The 18901-nt window shown below is 37.7% G+C and overlaps 2 protein-coding genes across 8 annotated transcripts in view; one reads left to right on the forward strand and one right to left on the reverse strand.

Moving 5' to 3' along the window:
• Positions 1-113: 113 nt before the first annotated feature.
• LOC110829191 (uncharacterized) lies at positions 114-8028 on the reverse strand. Of its 4 annotated transcripts, none has more exons than XM_022062680.2 (8): positions 7861-8028; positions 7179-7340; positions 5864-5988; positions 3501-3667; positions 3220-3417; positions 2371-2557; positions 1024-1131; positions 114-397 (listed from the first exon to the last, which is right to left on the reverse strand). In XM_022062680.2, exons 2-8 carry the CDS (start codon positions 7332-7334, stop codon positions 283-285), a joined length of 1056 nt encoding a protein of 351 aa, XP_021918372.1. In that variant the 5' UTR covers positions 7335-7340; positions 7861-8028; the 3' UTR covers positions 114-282. The 4 variants fall into 4 exon arrangements, with proteins under 4 accessions (XP_021918372.1, XP_021918370.1, XP_021918371.1 ...); XM_022062678.2 differs by lacking the exon at positions 7861-8028 and adding an exon at positions 7768-7854; XM_022062679.2 differs by lacking the exon at positions 7861-8028 and adding an exon at positions 7691-7804.
• A 3456-nt stretch (positions 8029-11484) lies between these two features.
• Positions 11485-18901, forward strand: part of LOC110829206 (ATP-binding cassette sub-family C member 12) — a 48644-nt gene continuing 41227 nt past the window's right edge. For 2 of the 4 annotated variants that reach the window (XM_087345133.1, XM_022062703.2), the window contains exons 1-4: positions 11485-11670; positions 13725-13839; positions 17794-17961; positions 18684-18827. In XM_087345133.1, the coding sequence (XP_087201259.1) occupies positions 13781-13839; positions 17794-17961; positions 18684-18827 (371 nt within the window). In that variant the 5' untranslated portion in view covers positions 11485-11670; positions 13725-13780. Of the gene's footprint in view, positions 11671-11721; positions 11789-13724; positions 13840-17793; positions 17962-18683; positions 18828-18901 lie in introns of those variants that run through there. The other 2 variants (XM_087345134.1, XM_087345135.1) reach the window with 2 other exon arrangements.

The raw sequence follows: 18901 nt of genomic DNA on the forward strand, positions 1-18901 counted from the left end.
ACAGGGACCGGTGGAGGGCTTTGGTTAATTAATTGATGAACCTTCAGGTTCTCTAAGCCATCTAGTTAGTTATATCTTCATCTCTTTTTTTTTTAGATAGCAGACAAACAAAATATTTTAACTGCATTCCCTGTATTTAGTCACCTGTTACTGTTACGTTTGTGCAGTAAACTTAACATATCATTTTATATTTCTTGATTTAATTTTTGAGCATTGTTCCATCTTCAGAGATACTGTAGCATTAAATTTGTTTGATTCCATCTCTTAAGAACTACAAGTTTGTTACTTAATTTTAAATATTGCTTTAGCAATTGCTCCTTTTTTCAAGGCTTCCAGAGCTTCTTTGTGTTGGCGAAGACTATATGTCTTGATGCCAAGACGTTCATAGTCCAGATACCTGCAGACAAGAACACATATCTTTTGTCATTTCTCTTGTGTGATTATATGTTCGTGATAATCAGACTTCAAATTTTCATTGTATTAATGAGATAATGTGTATTTAGGTTAGAAGTATTTTTCATTTTTGGTACTGATACTTGGTATATTTCTTTCTTTTCAGTTGTTTATTTTGATTTTGTCAAAAATTCAAAGGAGGTTGCAAATACCTGGTTTCCCCCAAGCACCTATTGTTTGGGGCATACCTTCATACACTAGTATTAAGGAAATGTCACAACCATAATTTGTTACGCTTATTTTTTCATTTGTGTTGATAGTGAATAACCAATTCAGTTGAGTCAACTTCGGACCCATTAACTGATCACCCTTGTGTATTATCAGTCTGCCCTTATTCTGCTAAGTAAGTGCTCATTTCTGCTCACCGTTTTGAATTACTTACTCTTTTTCTTGATGAGTCAGGATGGACTGTTATCAGTAGCATAGTATCATGCATCTTGTGTGTAGTTATGTGAAGTAGTAGAGGAAGATTTGTTTTTAGAATTGTAATTTGTACTGAGATTTGTCATAACTTTGAAGTTGTGATTTCTTTGTAAATCCTATGACGATTTGAGAAATGTCACAACATACCTGGTGCCCATGGCATCGATCCAACCCAGAGCCTTGGGGAAGCTGAATGGGTTGATGTTCACTGCAATGATGGTAAGCTCATTCTTGTACATCAGGAATGGAGAAATGCTGCATACAACAGTTATTTTTGTTTTGTCAATAAGTGCATCACAAATAGACAACTTTCACTGTATAGTTTGCTTTTGGTCACTATTTTGAATTTCATATGATATATGGAGAAAATGAAGGTAACGAGAAATAAAAGTCATTTAGCTTATTTGAGCTACTGTCAGCAGAGAGTGCATACATTTTGTTTCTGATTTCTCCATATATGGTCTGTGAGGACTTTCTTGTTTTTGCTCACCTAGGTAAGGTTGTAATATCTATTTCTGAGTGGGGAGCACCTATAAGGCAGATTGTATTACTCCCAATAATAGTGATCATGAAAATGATGTTTAGTTTAGTTGAGGGGGTGGGGGATAGCTTAATGTGGACTCCAAACCTCATCGTCACTTGGTACTTTTTACATTCTTAAAGTTTAACTTTGGAGGAGTTGGAAGTTAAATCTGCATAGATAAAATAATGTGTATACAGACATGACTGGAGACTAAACCCAGAACCCTCTAAATACAAAATCCTGTATCTTACCCCAGTAATACCAGATCTTCCATATTGAATGCACTGGCACATGTCAAAATTTAATATTTATATATAATCCCTTTGTTTTTTGGAACAAGAAGTGACTATACCACAGCCTGTTTCTCTGAAGACTCAAGTCTTTGAGTGATCAGCAATAACACTGACTGGCTCATCTGTCCTGACATAAAGACCACCCTTCCCATACAACATATATGTATATAAATGCTAAACATTTTAATGATTTTCCTCAGCAGTGCCAGGCAGGTGCTGATATAATGCCTTAAGGTAGTCCAACATGTCCATCCACACCCAATCTAAAGTCATCATTCATAATCATCTATTATCTCATTTGACATTACATAATCCTTTTGATTGATACAATATCAGTAAATAACATGACACATTCCGTCATTCATACTATCTCACCACTAACCACACTGGAGAAGGAAAAGTACAGAAGCAAAAGTAACATTTCTTCAATGTACCAAATACCTCTTGCAAGTTCATCAAGACAATAATAATTTCATGCACAGTATGTCTGTTTCAATCCAGGCCACATTATATCCAACTGATTTTTTTCAGGCAGATGTTTATAGTACACGTTTTTCTTCCCATTGACAGAAATTTATCCCACCGAAGTTAATTCACATGAATTTCCAATCATTTGCCTACATGTCCAGCCCAATGTGATTTAGATTGCAAGTATGATTTAATTTCTGCGAGATTTACCTCATTCTGGCTTGTGGTGATGTAATGCCAAAAATACACATTTTGCCTCCAGGTTTGATAAGCGTCAGGGCCTCCTCCATAGCGGGAGCATATCCACTGCATTCAATTACTAGGTCCACACCCCAATTGGGATCCTTGGTGTGAAGAGACTTGAGCTCATCTGGTGTGATGATGTCAAAGCCTGTCTCTGCAATGATCCCATGAAACCGGTGACTTTGATTCAGAATGGATAGAGGACAGGATTAATTTGAGGCAGCAACTGCAAGAAAGATGTTCCATTGGACAATGGATAGGAACAGGCCACCTTTCCTAATAGTACATATGAGTACAAAAACAGAACACATGGCCAATGGACTGCATCTTCCTATATTGTGTACCTGTGACTTTTGTCACCTTTATTGTATTTTTTTTTTTTTTTTGATTTTGGATGTTCAAACTATGTCATTTTAAATATGTAAACCTGCTTACAAAGAATTCCCAAGTGATACACTCCAAGTTAAACCAGAAACAATTCTATTTTATCTGTCTGCCTCATTTTCCCTCCCTCTAATATTTCTTATTCTTTTGTTGATGACACTGTCACTGAATGGTTTTGCACCCGTAGGTCTCAGGTTCAAATCTTGGTCCACAGGATACCTATTCAGATAATTCTTTTCGTTTTATCTTTTACAAGCAAATGCCTTGCCTTAAAATAGGTCATGACTATGTAGGATTTGAGGTTTCCACAGCGGTGAGTCTGGATATTGCTGCCTTCTGGGTTATTGTGCCATGTAGTCTGGTAGATTTTGACCCATCTACCAGACTACACAGCACAATAACCCAGAAATCAGTCATTGTGTTCTTGCTCACCTAACTTCTCGAACAGTTTTCTGCGTGCTTCCTGTGGCTCACTAACAGTCACTCTGCGGTGGCCCTGAAGGTGCAGGACACTGGCCCACAGGTTGCCAATGATCCCTGCTCCAAGGATCAAGATTCTAGAACCCACAGGAATGGGGGAAATGCGATCCCACCCATGTGATATGCATGACAGGGGCTCTGTCAGGGCAGCTGAAAACATAATACATTTGTGTGTAGACGTGACTTCGCCTTTATCCGCAAGTTTAACTCAGTTGTACGCAGTTGGACATTACCTTGCTCCAGTGTTATGTTGTCAGGGAGTTTGTGCACCTGTTCAGCTGCCACCTTGCAGTACTGGGCCCAACCGCCATCGTTCCATATTCCAACAGTGTTGTTGATCCCTCCCACCTTGCAGTAGTGGTACTTACCCCCATGACAAAACTCACACCTGTAGCAGCCGCTGTGACAGTGTGAAGTCAAGTATCAGAATTATGACTGTTCCAAACTCATTCTTCATATTCTTTCTTTAAATTGGTATTGCTGAAACTTTTGGGTTATATTAGAATAAAATTCTAGGAAATTGTAAATGGGGCATGTGCAGACACTGAGCAGGGGTGCTGAAGGATTCAGGACTGCTTTTTATATGCCATGCATTATATTTATTTTAAGCTAACAACATGTTAATAATATTGACATACAGGAAAACAGCTTTGTTCTGCTGTATTTACTCTACATTTAACAAGTTAACAGTTGTTTTGCCACTTATGTCAATGAAACACAACTTTTTCACGTTAAGAAAACTCAATATGGCGAATTAATCCATCTATAATTAATGTCTGACATATGATTTGCCAGGGAAGTGGGGAATTTCATGAACAGTGGCACAGTCCCCTAAGAAGTAGGATGTCTTGTCACCTTCGGTTATTGTAAGGGGATAGGAAAACAGTTACCATACCAAGAACATTTGATATTTTGTTTACAACAGGCAATCATCTCAACAGCAGGCTTTCCCTGCCTATTGCTGTCAGCAGTCTACAGAAGACTTCAGGGCAGGACCATTCCATGTATCAGTTATTACTTCTACAAGATTTTATTATAGCAGCTTGAGTCAATGTTTCTTTATTTTGACCAACAGTAATCTTAACAGCACTGTATATACTTATTAAAATGTGTGGTAGCTTTAATTTTAAAAATGTTCCAAACTGTGAGGGTTTGGAAGATGGTTGTAGTAAACCCCACCTTTCCTATTGGCTCCTGGGCTTTTGCCCGATCCTGACTGTATTCCCTACCAGTCTGGTCAAGTTTCTGCCTTGACTGATCGGTTCCTACGTATCAAACTGATTCAACATGCATGGCTTACTTATCGACCTGATGATGGAGACAGCAAGGACCTCTGAATTGTTGGTAAACTTCTACCAGACTACACAGCACAACATCCCAGAAGACAGCCATCTTCATCTTTATACTTATGAATATACTTTGCCCCATTTTCCATTCCCATGTTATATCAGTGCCAGTTCTGCATTCCTGAAGGGCAGTTTATTATTTGTTGAGGGAGTGTGAAATAGCTTTCATCATTTCCTCAGTACTGGGTGTTTTGCTTAATGGCCATGCCATAATAATTTTGTATCAGATCATCTGCCAGTCTCTCATTTCCATCCAAAATTTTTTAATCACTTGGTTTCTTCACCTACATATTTGTCGCATTGTTTTCAGTGGCTATTTCTTGCACAGCTTGGAAATATTCTGAGTCTTCGTATCTTAAATAATTAACATATTTTACGCTGTAGTAGGATATGAAACACGAATATTTGTTAACACCTGCAATCTTTGTCCTGCTACTATTTTTTCATTGTTATTATGCTAGTGTTATTATTATAATGAGCAGTAACAACAGCCCCTAACATAGTGATGTGTGGTAGAAAACGGCCCATGCAGTACCTTTAAAAAATTATTTTATCAAGCATGATGACACTACATTTAAAAAATAAAATTTTACTTATTAATTAAACATAAATTAAGAAATTAAAATTTAATGATTTTTGCCCTAATTATCCCTTGATGTGAAGTGCTATTCTTCTAAATTACATTTTAAATCATCCACACTCAATTATTTTATGAATTTAACTTGAAAATAAGGAATATTTTGACAAACTTCTGACATCTGTAATTAAATCGGGATGACATGCGAATGCAAGATGCACTAGGCTATCTCAGCCTATATCATATGACTAGTAAGACAGTGCAGTTATTTTGCACTTTGGACAATGGTTACCCTGTGTCTGGAATGACCTCTGCTGATCATTTCTGGGCAGTTTATCAAGCTGCCACATTAACAATCTGACCTTGACACAGAGGTTAGTGACAACTATCAGCTCTTACTCTATGTCCTTTGTACTTTCTTATTATCTATTTGATAGTTGGGTACCAAACTTCTCCAACCTTGCTTCTGAAGAGAAACAAGTTGTATAACATCACTGTGTCCATTCATGTGTCTTCTTTTCAACAGATTAAGATCTGGAACATACTAGGAAGCCAGATTATGTAACTCAGAGTAGCATAATTTCCGACAATGGGCAACGCTGTTTGCGGTGTGAATTAAATATCCAGCGGTTTCTACTGTTCTTTTGTTTCTCACATTACTTCGTTTACTAACCTGTTTGGATCCACAACAACATGGTCACCAGGTTTCAGGTGTGTGACCTCTGACCCAACAGCTGACACTACTCCACTGAACTCGTGTCCCAGAATTACTGGAGCATCGCAACAAGGGAATGCTCCCTAGAAAAAGTTAAAATATATGCCATATATTCTGCCTTGACATTGTTTATAATGTACAAACAGGTTTTGCAGAGTAGGCCTATGTACCGAAAACAGAAAATTAAAAATCAACATTTGTGCATCTCTTCCGAAATGCAGTTGATTTTGTCATATATTGGCATTAAGTACATTATTTGATTTAGGCAAAAATGAACACTGATATATACTTTAGCTAGAACATATATTGTGTGTGCATGTCTGCCTGTCTGTTTTAATAACGGAATAAGGAACAATAACTTAGGTTAAAATAAGAATACATTTTTCTACTTTGATGAAAGTTCCTAATTCTTGTTAATTCCATATACAGTGGCAATGCTTTTGAGATCTTATGAACTTGTAAGGATCCCTTTGGTTTCCTGTAAGACAGGCTATTTACTTATTAGCTCAGTGACGATCAGTTTCTGTAGAAGGACTTTGCTCCTTGGAGTCTGTTATGCCAATATGTACTGTCAAAAAACATTGTTTTGCACCTCCTTCCTTTATATACAGTACAGTTCAGTTAATCGGGGCAGCCGTTTATATGGGACATATCTTAAAGAACAAAAACCTTTTTAACTCTTTACGTGGAACTTCGCTTAATTTGGCGAAAGTGTTCTAGTCCCGAAGTGTCCCAATTAAAACCGATTCCACTGTATATTCGAATACTATCACTTTCCCTGATAGGATATAAATACTGTGTGTGTATATGTTTTGTCCCCCTCTATGTTTCATATTTTGATACCGACAGAGTGAAAGAAATGTGAAACATTCAGCACTTCCTGGTTAATGAATTTAAATTCAACTTCTTTAAGGTATGTGATTAATCACTCCAAAAGAACTAAATCCAGATGTGAAATTTCAAATTTAAGTTATCTAAAATTTGCATGTGTTTTCATGTGGTGCACCAGTTTTCAGAAATGAGGCTCTCGTGACTGAGACTCAACATTATAATTATTCCACTGAAGACTGAAGAAATTGCGTTATGTTCTAGATTTTTCTTTGGGCTGTGTATTGTTACTTCATATGGTGACGGTCATAAATGATTACCATAAGTGAGTTGTTGACTTGTGTACCGAAAGCAATCAATGACAAGTGATGTTGCTACCTTCTTCATCGTAAGAAGTTTTTACTCTATGTGTGCATTTGTATTGTTATCTGTCTTATTGTTATACCTCAGCTATATGTAGATCAGTTCCACAGATTCCAGCAAACGCAACCTGTACGATCACCTCATTCTTGACAGGTTCAGTGGGCAGAGGTGCCTTGATCAGCAAAATCTCTACCTTCTTCTTGTCAAATTGAATGGCTTCCATTGTGTGGGGTGGCATGTTTCTCTGCAACAGAAAGTCTCGTTGCTGTATTACCAATTGAGGATAATCATACTCTGAACATGATTCTAGGCCCCCACTGATGAGTTCTTGTTCTTTCAGCTTTACAAATGCAATTCTTTCAAAACCAGTTGCTGTAGGGCAGTCATAAATAAGGCTATTCAAATTATGGTGCAAGTATCATTAATATTTTAGGAAATAGACTGGTTAATCAGAATAAAATACACAACACAACTGACGATTCAGAGGTCCTTGCTGCCTACATCTTCAGAGCGCTGATGGAGACAGCAAGCACTTCTGAAATGTTGATAAACATCTACAAGACTACACAGCACTGCAACCCAGAATGCAGTCACCTCAATTTCTTCTTTGCTTCACGTCGCTCACATTCCACTAATCATTATCATCTCTCAGTCAATGAACAACTACTTACCCACGTGTGTTGCTCACGGACGTGTATGAAGTACTTTATCAGTAGCTTGTAAGCTTTTAAATAGGGTTAAGTAATGTGTTGTTATTCACTTACATCAGTATGATATCAAAAGTCATCAGTTGCAGGGTTAATGTTGTTTTCATCAACTGATTTGATGACGAACACAGCTGATTAGCTCTTTTATTCTGTCTCACTTCATTCCATAGTATTTCAATTTAAACTTTAGACTATTTGAAATTACGCTTATAATTTGTACTCCCGTCTGCCACCACTTAACTTTCCTATCTTCATTAAGTATCTTTTAAAAATGTAAAGTGAACATAACATACCAGATTTATGAACACATACGAGTACTTAAGATGATATAATTGGATGAAACGCACGTTAAATGGTAACACATCAAAATAGAAATTATAATTTGAATTTTAGATGATCCAAGGTTTGAATTAAGATACTGTAGAGCTGATAAGCCTTATCAAAACATTAATGCATCATAAAATTATAACTCTTTGTCCCAGAACAGTGGCAAAGCTTTAAATCTTGTTTCTGTGCTTCAGTGTGCAAGATAGTGCTAAGGCACACCACTGAGTAAAAGATTAGCAGGAACTGGTTTTAAATTTCGGAAGCTGAAGGTTTATAATTGTTTTCACCTAACCTAACATAACCTTGGGACCTCATCACCATGGCGTTTAGAATTATCTTCATTATATTCTGATATTATTAAGTAACATTTCAAATTTGTGGCATGTAATTCAGATTTCATGATTTAGGTAGCAGCTTCAGCATTTACGTGAATGTAATTTACGTTTCTTATACAGAGTGACTGAAAAGCCATGAATTCTGTATTAAAGTATTTATCGAATGTTGCGATTTAATACAATTCAACTGAATTAATAAACACACAATATTGCTAAGCTCACAGTCAATTTATACAACAAGTCTTATGCTCACAGTCTCAATGTATATTAAAGCCCTTAGTAGGTTATCTGCAGATGGTTTTTTTTTAAGTGGTCTAAACTAATAGATTTGAATGCTAAATAGTTGACATATTTGAGTCAGATAACATTCACATGTTCGTGTGATTGTTTTACAAGTATCGATAATAGGTATGATGACCAGCCATACGGCTTTGGCTGGCCATTACGTGGTCAGCGCATCGAATCCTATCGCCGACTTTCTGGCTTTCGTGACCAGCGTCAGCTACCCTTTCGCAAGTAGCTCCTTATTTCACATCCGCTTTTTGTAAAACGATATTTTTAATTAGAAATAATAATAAAATTTTGTCATTGGTTGCCACAGAATAAGACGAAAGGAAATATTTGGTGTAACCCGGTCTCCTGACTTAATTGGTTTACTCATTGTGGCGCGGTTTAACATTTTCTTATCTCAAATAAGTAAGGGGGCCCCGATTTCTTCTTGCACCCGGGCCTCAATTACCTTTGCATGACCATCATAATTATCATTGTAATTTTTACGTAGTAAAATTTGTTCTGTTTTACTTTTTTCCAAAATTAACTTTATTGGGGGGCCCTGCCTAGAAGCATAGGAAGTTTGACCTAGACTAGGAACATATTTTTAGGTTTAAAAGTATGTGCTAAACTGGAAGGGAGAACATAACAACAACAACAACAATGAATATCAATAAGAGTGCAACGAGAAAACTCCATTTTACCTCCCACCCCAAGCATCTACATGGCGTACAGTGGGATAGCTTTACTTTTAGGACACTTTCACTGGCGACGTATGAAATTTTTAATAATGGAAAGCCTGAATTAAAGAGTCAGACCACTCATAAGAACTAGGCATAGATGGATAATATTAAGATTCAGCGAAATGGAAGATGGTGGGAAAGAGTGAACTGGATTCATTTGAAAGATTTTAAGCTTTTAGAGTTATTGGGCGATCAGACCTGGGACTACAGAGCAGTGAGTGGGACGCTGTGGGTGGTTTCCATTGTTACCACGGACTTCAGCGGCAGGCGCCACCAGTATCGCTATGAATTTCTTTGTCTTGTGACGTCACCTACACACCTAGTTTCTTGCTTTTAGAATATGCGCAGTGTTAGGTGACGAACAACCGAGAATCTACAAGCGCTGTCCAAATTGATAACGCTGTGTAAATGTTGCTGGAATCAGATTAGAAGACGTGCCCGATGTGTGCACAAAAAGTGAAAGCCATTTCCTTTCACTGAAGCTTGGAAACAAACTCAAACCTTGATTAGTGCTGCATTCTATAGGATTTGCATTGCTGGAAATGTCTCAAGCAATATTTACCTTATGTTCGATTTTCAAGAGTTAATTTGTTTAGTGAGACGACAGCAGTTTAAGACCACGGTAATGGAGCGATTTAAACCTTTTACAGAACAACTATAGATGATAGTATGGTATTAACGTTGTCCAAGGCACAAAGCAATTCATTTGGAATAATTTAATTCATTGAAACGGTGTGCTCAGAACTTCATAATTTTTACGTTCAAGATTGTTACATCATGGGGTAAATTCGGGTACTTACATCACTATTTAATTTTCTTATGATTATTGTCTACATTTTTGGTATTATAACTTCAAAACCTACATTTATGCAAAGCGACTCTTCCGAGCGTGGAATATTGATGTGAATTTTTTTTTCTCATTCAAAAGTATTAGTCTTGTAAGAAAAGGTTTTTGAAAGATGTAGAAATGGCTCTTTTCTATGTCATCGTCTTCATTTTCGTCAAGAATATTTTGATCGGTTATGTCGGTGTCCTCTTCTGATGAAGCCAAGTCCACCTTTTCTTCAGATGCTTCCTGCAGAGTTTCATTCTCTCTTTGGGGCCTGTTTCCTTATTCTGCATTTTCTTTGGAAATATTGCTGTTTGCCTACTTCTGTTCTGTGCTCTAACATTTCTCTTTAATGCCTAGCTTTCTAAGGAACCCTTCATGGGTGTCCCTGTCAGAATCTCCGAATGCTCATTGCCTTTGCTTTTCTGCAATGTGTCCGTGGACTCACCCTAGGTAATGGCGATCCTTGACCGCCATTACCCCAAACGCGTAACCTCAAACGAAGGCGTGTTGCCGTGAACTAGAACATATTTATTCATAATCAACTACATCCAAGTCTCGCATGTTATAGACACTCAAAAGAAAATTTCATATAATTTTAAGAAAGTTCACTCACCTCAGATATTTCAATGTAAAGTATTAGATCACTGGATTACAAAACAGACATGTGCAATTATCTCGGTAAATGCACCTGAAGCAAATGGCGGAATTCACTGTTGAACTTCACTGAATCAGGCACCAGATGTCAGCACCAGCTTGAAGCTTCTATCTGGTACCGTTCGTCAGAAAAGTGCCTGACCGCCATTCCCCCGTCCTCCCCTACGTGGAAAAGTGTTAGGTGAACTCTTCCTATTGACACTCCACTGACCAATGCATTGAAAGAGTATTAATATTAAGAGTATAAATAATTAATAGTTTAAAAATGGATTGATTCTGAATACATGCTTTCAATCACATAAAAGCCTCCGAATCCAAAACCAAAGATTTGGGAAGGAAGTTTATAATTTTCTTGTAGTTTATTTAATATTCCCGATTTTCGGTACAAATAATATTTTTCTGAAGTATCGGGTGGTAAGTCACGAAGTGGATATATCAGACAGATTCTCGGACGAGGCCTGATAAGGGGAATTTTAACCCGGGCCTTTTGCTGTGGCAGCAATGGATATGCTACGAGACACTCCCAACTGTTTGTATCGTGTTGCTGTGGCAACAGGTAGAGAAGCTGATTGATAACGACTGATAAGACAGCTTGAATTCCGAATTAGTGTGCGGACTGAAGACAGACATCTTTGTGTGTGATGGAGTAGCTAAGCACATCGGATGAACTTCGAGATACACGGCGATGTATGAGTGCAACACATTTGTAAGAATATATTTAGTGCAGTTAAACAGAATTTTTATTGTTGTTAAGTGTTCCTACCTTAGTGGCAGCGTAACACTGATTTTATGTTCCTTGTTCCTGTTGACGAGGTCATTGTTAGGTTTGTACTGAAGTACTTGAATAACTACGATGCAGCTATCAACTTACATTTGGTGTGGAGAACGTGTCACTGCCAGGATTCAGATATTGTGTAAATTTATTTTTAGTGTTGACAGTCAATTCAGACGAGTTTAAACACCCAACAAATCGGCCGTAACATCCATTGTTACTACGTTCTGGTTTAGGGTTCATTGATGATTAACTCCATGCATCATGGCTCTTCTTGAGACGCAAACATTACGCTCAGCTAGTTTACACATCAGTGACTGGATTCTTGTTAATCAGCGAGCACGTGTAAGAATCTCAATTGAACTGCCTACAGAACTCGACATTTACATGTTCTTTTGTGATATTTGGGAAAGGAACAGATTTATTGTTTGGTAATATTTAGTTCATGTAGTTATGTAATTTGTGCCATTTGGTTACGTTTGGTTTCGATACTTATTCGCGTCGTTTGGTAATATCTGTGGAATCCCCACTACTATTTCTAGTGATGTGCAGTTTTTTTTATGATAACCCAGTGTCTACTGGTGTCATCTGTTAATAACTGAAAGAATCTGCAATCTGGTTGTAAGAAATGAAACTTTGTTTAATCGACCTATATCGGGGGATAAGCCGATAAGTCGGATGAGCGAAGGGAAGGGTAACTTGGTCATGGATATGGAAAAGTAAGTAGAAGACAAAGACGTAATTAGCAAAGTTTAAAGAAAAACATTAAGTAAATCATTATTATAAATACTGAAATATACAGAGATTCGCTGTTCGAGGAAGTCCCTCTATTAAAAGAGTGAATTTATCAGTCATTCTGATTCGCCGTCCGTCACGTGAAGTGGAGGCTCCGGTGTGATTCTGCTAATGCCAGTTGATTTCCTTGCTATGCTGTCTTGAACAAGAAGGAGTAGAGGTTCAGATTTTACGGGAACCAGCTGGTTTGCAAGAGCTACGTAATTTCTGCTGGGTTATCTTTTGTCTTTGCCTGCGAGTAACCAATTCTCTAAATGTCCTGAAGTGTTCATAATAATCAGCAAAATCTGGGTGTGAGGTTAGATCAATGAATTGTACCACGTGGACATAGCTTTACAGACTCTCGTCGGTAGAAACCGATCGCAACCGATCTGGTTGAAATTCGGTCGGTTAATGCGGGAATCGGATAATCGAGGTTCGGTTTACAGAGGTTTTACTGTGGTTAGGAGTAGCTGCAAAGAACCAATAGCGCAAAAATGGGCTTACTACTCGACTCGATAACCGTTATGGGCGACTCGTAACTGTCGCCTTGGCCATGACTTGCTGAAAACATTTATCTCAGGTTGCAGTTCAAGTCGTGCGGTCGAGAGTCGAATGTTTTTTCATTTGCTAGTAGAATCACTGTCAGTTTTTTTAAACTTTTGACGTCTCCCACACACCAAATTGTTCGCCGTTAACAGTTACTTGTAAAATTAAGTGGTAATGAAGAAAATATTTTATAGGTAAGCCCATTTATGTCATAATTGGATGGTTCTTCGTTATTTTTTCAGAGTACAGTCAATAAATTTGTAATGAAAACGAGGTCTGGCAAGCAAACGAAATCTTACCAATGATCCGGGGGTTTTCACCAACCAAAAACAACTCATGAAAGCGATCTGAGGAAAAACTTTTAGCCATCGTTAAAAATTGGCGTTTGACTTCGTTGTTATTTGCTATTTCTTACACGTTTATGTAGCGCAAAGAACAAATTTAGAACTTTTTAATATTCCACATAGTACACATTTCCAAATTTGTTACGCCAGTTCTGGTGCAGAAGCCAAACTTTTGCGGTCATGATCTCGTTCATCCATTGTTAGGCTGAAAGTAAGGTTATTCGGGCCAGTATTCAAGATTCATGCTTTGTTATCGGATGTCACTGAATTGTGCGTGCGGGAGACAGACATTCAACAACTTACCCCATGTTTTGTGCGCAGTTTTTGCGATGTGTGAACGCTGCCTCGAGTTAGAAGCCGAAATAAGCGGATGAAAAATGGCGGCAAATGGCATTCCTGAGTATCGGAGGCTGAGACCTGAAACATCTGATCAAAGGTAAGATGAAGAAATTGCAGTTGTTGTTAGCCTCAAGTTTGTTCTGTGAATTTGCTCCTCGCGTTGAATGGAAATTTCAAGTATTTTAGGTATTCTTTGCGCTCTCTCTCGAAAGAGAAGGGCACATTATGGGCTAGATCTGCTTTTTGAATGTTTCAGCCGAGATCTGTCGGCGGTCCTGCGATGTTCTGTCATAAAACTGGAGAATGATTTTCACGAAATTTGGTATGGAGCGTACGCCACTGTAGGCTGATTGAAATCGGTTTTTGTTTGTTTGTGCAGTTGGTATAGTCGGCGCAGTAGTTTTTGGCCGGTGGAATTTTCAAGGGGAAGGCTAGGAGCGAGTCTCTTTTGCGATAGTATAATGTTTCGTCTGCCTCCAAACAAAAGAAATACGCTGGCCGTGCCATCTCAGGTACACAGACTAGGCCCGTCCGCCAGCTCCGCTAGCTTCTCCACCTGCGAAAAACTACTGCGCCGACTATAATACCAGTGCTCAAAATCGTGCGGTATGATCCTTCTCCATGAAACCATTACTCACGATCCTCAACAATGATTTTACCGACAGAAAGCACGCTATCCTCACAAATTACTTCATCGCCCTGATGTCCGTATTTTCTCATGCAACTCGAGAAAGTCTGGACTGATTTTCATTAGATTTGGTATGAATGTTATGCTGTTGAAGACTACTCTGAACTCGTACTTTTTAATTTCTTGCAATCGATATCAATGTGATAGTTGCTCAAAGCCCTGAAGTGGGAGGATAATCATCTGTGATGACGTCATTGAACATCATTTACTGAATTATGCTGCCGTCATAAAGTTAAAATAAAGTCTAAGCTGCTGAAGGAAGTGAAATGTTGAAAAAATCTGAATAATTAATTATTTTATTTCCGTGACTGCGTGGGAAATATATTCTGTAAATGTACCACTTCTACAAATTATGGCGATAAATTTGTTAGTAATTGTAAAGAAGAGTGAATGTAGAAGATTGTTTTTTGTTTATTAATTGGAGTTAATGTATGTTTAAAGAGATGACGTTAAACATTTTATAGTAAAGGACCCCTTTGGAACCGAAAGTACATATTTATAATCTTGTTTCTTGTCATTATTCTGTCCAATCCCCATACGTCATCTCTTCGATACACTCTTTCGGTCAGATCTTGTCATTCACTACTGCCGCCCTCATGTAATTTACATGGCTACTAAATGCAGTGAAGTCTACCTCCATTACCAACGTTCACGATGTAAAACCGTTTCCGAAACGTTGCTTTACAAGGCCATTCTCACGTGACTGACCGTCCGAAGAAGGCACGTATTGCTACGCCAAAATTACCGAAACTTGTGACACCCCCTTCCACGTATAATACCTTTGCTGCCGAAAAGTACCTTAGGAACACTGGTAATACCAACATAAGATTATCAACTCCGGCGATACTAGTAAAGACATTTGTTGTCACCGTAGTGCCGTATCACAGTCCTCGGCCAGATCTGCTCCTAGGAATAAAAGTCTCTTTATATAGGAACGTAAAGATAACGACACGAGCCCTTGCCGATTTTTCAGAAAATATTTTCAATGTAACTGCTTATATTGACTCCGAGCTCGTCCGTTCCACAAACGAGTCTCGCCCATCTTACGTCTCCAACGACGTTTTTCCAAAATCTCTTTCAGTCCACTTCCACGTCTCGTTGTATGACAACGATCTTCTCACGTGAAGTGTTATATAATTCACAGTGTTTTCTTTTGAACTGTTAATATTCTTAATTTTTGAAATGGATGACGAAAAACTGATAGAATTGGTAAGGCGAAATGGAGTTTTGTACATGACGCACCCAAAATACACGGATCCAAGCTTAAAAAAATCAATTTGGAATGAAATTGGAAAGAAATTAAGTAAAACAGGTAAAAAATACGTAGTATTCATAGTTGTAAAGAATTTATTAAATTTTAAGAACAAATTTTTGGTCATGATACATTAATTCTCTATATATAATGAATTCTCCGTGAATTTTTTTTACTTCGCCACGCAAGATGTACACACCATCCTCTTCTTCCAACTAAATTGCCATAATGGCTAAATCTTCAAAGGAAAATGAAAACTGAGCTGCCATAGCTGAACGACTTCGATTCGTCGAAGAGTTTTGTGCCCGGCCTCGTCCCGATTCCACGACGTGTATGTATAAATGAAGAGGCTTTTTTCTCGGGCTCGTGTCGTTATCTTTACGTTCCTATATGAAGAGACCTTAACACGGAACACCGACCTCACGTCGCGTGCACGTATCGCCTTAGCAACCACGGAGTAAAAGGACTATGTAATAAAGTATGTTTTAATGCTACATTAAATTGTGCCTCTTTATGTATGAGGTTGGTTATGTGAACTATGAAAAGCAAGGACCCTAGAGTTTATCTTTGGGAAACTTCATGTTTTATTGTTCCTCAGTTTGAGAAAAAATTCTGATTGTTATTAGGTGATTTTATTTTAACCTTTAATTTTCAGTCTGTTAAATAGGATCTGAACCATTTAGCAGCTATATCCCTATAAGGCCACAAGAGTGTACTTTAGTTAATAGAATTTGATCATTTACACAGTCAAAGACTTTGCTAAATAAATAGATTTCACCACATTGTTAGTTTGAAGGCTGCAACTTCAGTGGACATCCCTTTCCTGAAGTCAGATTTTGTGGGACCAGTGTGTTGTTAATATGCATATGATGACTTAACCAAGTATGCACAACCTTTTCAAGTACCTTAGAAAAAGTCGTTGGTAGTGAAATTGGCCTGTAGTTTGCAATTCTGGTTTTGTCACTTTCTTTTTGTACAGTGGTTTTGCTGCTGACATTTGAAGATGGTCCAGGAAGTCCCTGTACGTAATGATTTATTACAAATGTCGGCTAATGGGTGTTTAATTCGGGCTCAAGAAGCTTTCAAAATTTTACTTGTAATTTCATCATAACCTGATGGAATATTTTTGTGTTTGAGTTAATATATTATACTCCTTATCTTACATTTAGTGATTGGAATAATTTTGATACCAGGAAATCTTACAGGAAATGCATCTTTTTTTAAATAAAATGGAATCTTTTGTCCCTAAATGACGTTTCAGAGGTACTTGCTGCCTCCATTATCACCTCTGAAACGTCGGTAAATATCTACCAGACTACACAGGACAACAACCCAGAAGACAGCAATCTTTAGACTCACTGCCGTGAAAACTTCAAATTCAACATGTTACCATTTTGTCCTACTAATTGGTATTTTATATATCTTACTTTTTTACATGCTATACAGTTACATTTTAGCCTTAATGGAAGAATGTACTAACTGATGATGGTCAATATGTTGTTCAAAACATGTAGTGGAATGAATAAATAAGACATAAATTGTCATAATAATATTGTGTAAACAGTTTCACATTTACTGTATTTCTAATGCCCCAATGTTAGAGGATAATTTTTTGTTGAGTTCTTCCTGAGATATGAGGTAGTGAAGATTGTACAGATGTGCAATTTGTACAAAAAACATGGTAGGGATGGAAAATATTAAACTGTACATATTTAAAAAATAGGGTTGTATTGCTAGCTCTCATAAGCACTCAAGTTTGGTATTTCAAATAATAATTCAGGTAAGATTTAATTGATATACGTACTCACACGTAGGACTACAGTTTTAGAGAGGACTCCTAACCACACATGAAAGCTGTTCGCTGTCCTCAAATCTTTGTGTGTGAAATACTCTTGTACTCCTTCTTGGTTCACAGCTAAGCAGCACACACAATTATTAAACTACTTGTGTTGAGTAGATAATAATGCCACACCTAAGGGAGTTTACTCACACATCATTATGTGCTGATACTGCCCCATAGGGAACTTCTGAATGTCCTACATATACATTTGTCAGAGTTAATTGTACTGTTATGTCTGATTAATTACATGCAAAATTTATTGTTGGAATAGTATTGATGGAAACAGCATTACAGAAAGAAGACAAGATGACGTACCACCCCTGGCACATCAGGTGTACTTGCCTGTCAAAGCACCAACTGTACGGTATGTGCCTCATAGTGGTTGGACCCGTTACAGGTCAGCTGTGCGGTCCCTGGTTCCATTCAGAAGGAACAGCAGGTCAGTGTAGGTACTGTCCTCATTGTAGGGTTCAAGGTGACATGTCCTCTGTGGAAGTTTTAAGTACAATATTATCTCTGTGTTTTCCTAAAATTATTCTTTATACTGCCATTGCTTAACCACAACCCACTACAGACATCAGGGTCCACCACTTGTGATAAATATTCCTCCAAAGTATTATGCCTAGTTGGCATTTTATGGGTGTCACAGAATTGTATCTTTCCATCTTCTTATAGATATTAACAATCCTTTAAAGGAGGTCATACTTTGAGGTTATGTCTAAACATTTTAATGGAATTTTACAATATTTTTTTATGTTTTTAAGAAATGGTATACTACCACAAAAAGGCACTGAACATTTCCAAGCATAATCATTCTGTGGGTTTATATTTTATAAACTGTTTTAATATTCCATCAGTGCACCTTCAATAGCTTGACCAATCCATGTTTTCCTCAACTTCTTGTGGTATGTTCAACTGATACTGATTTGGATATGGCACTTGAGCAATTATGTCAATGCTGCATGAAATTTTGGTACAGGAAGCCTGTTAGTCACCTCAAAATATAGCAACCTTACTACATATATTGCAACTTATTAGTGAGGAATAAAATGGTGGGTCTTTTATATTGCCTTTAGTGTAATATGTAAACAGAACCAGACATCTTAATTGTGACCCAAGATGAGAATAACACAAGGGTAAGGAAAGAATTTTGTACTTCAGATCTGCACATGGCCTTCCTGTGGACAAAGTGGGCCTGTTCTCATATGCTACTTTCAACTGGCTGCGAAGCACTGTGAGCAAGATAGATGAGTGTAATGTTCCCACGTGTTCACCACTTGACTCCTGTGATATCAACGGAGAGAGGTGAGGCTTAGTGCTGACTGCAGTACACTTGTTTGTATGTTGTGGCAGATGTGGTGTTCATTGTGCTTTCAATT

This window comes from Zootermopsis nevadensis, unplaced genomic scaffold (assembly GCF_977971745.1).
Source record: "Zootermopsis nevadensis isolate Lab colony 2312 unplaced genomic scaffold, Znev_1.0 Znev_ptg000008l, whole genome shotgun sequence".
In the NCBI taxonomy this organism is placed as follows: domain Eukaryota; kingdom Metazoa; phylum Arthropoda; class Insecta; order Blattodea; family Termopsidae; genus Zootermopsis; species Zootermopsis nevadensis.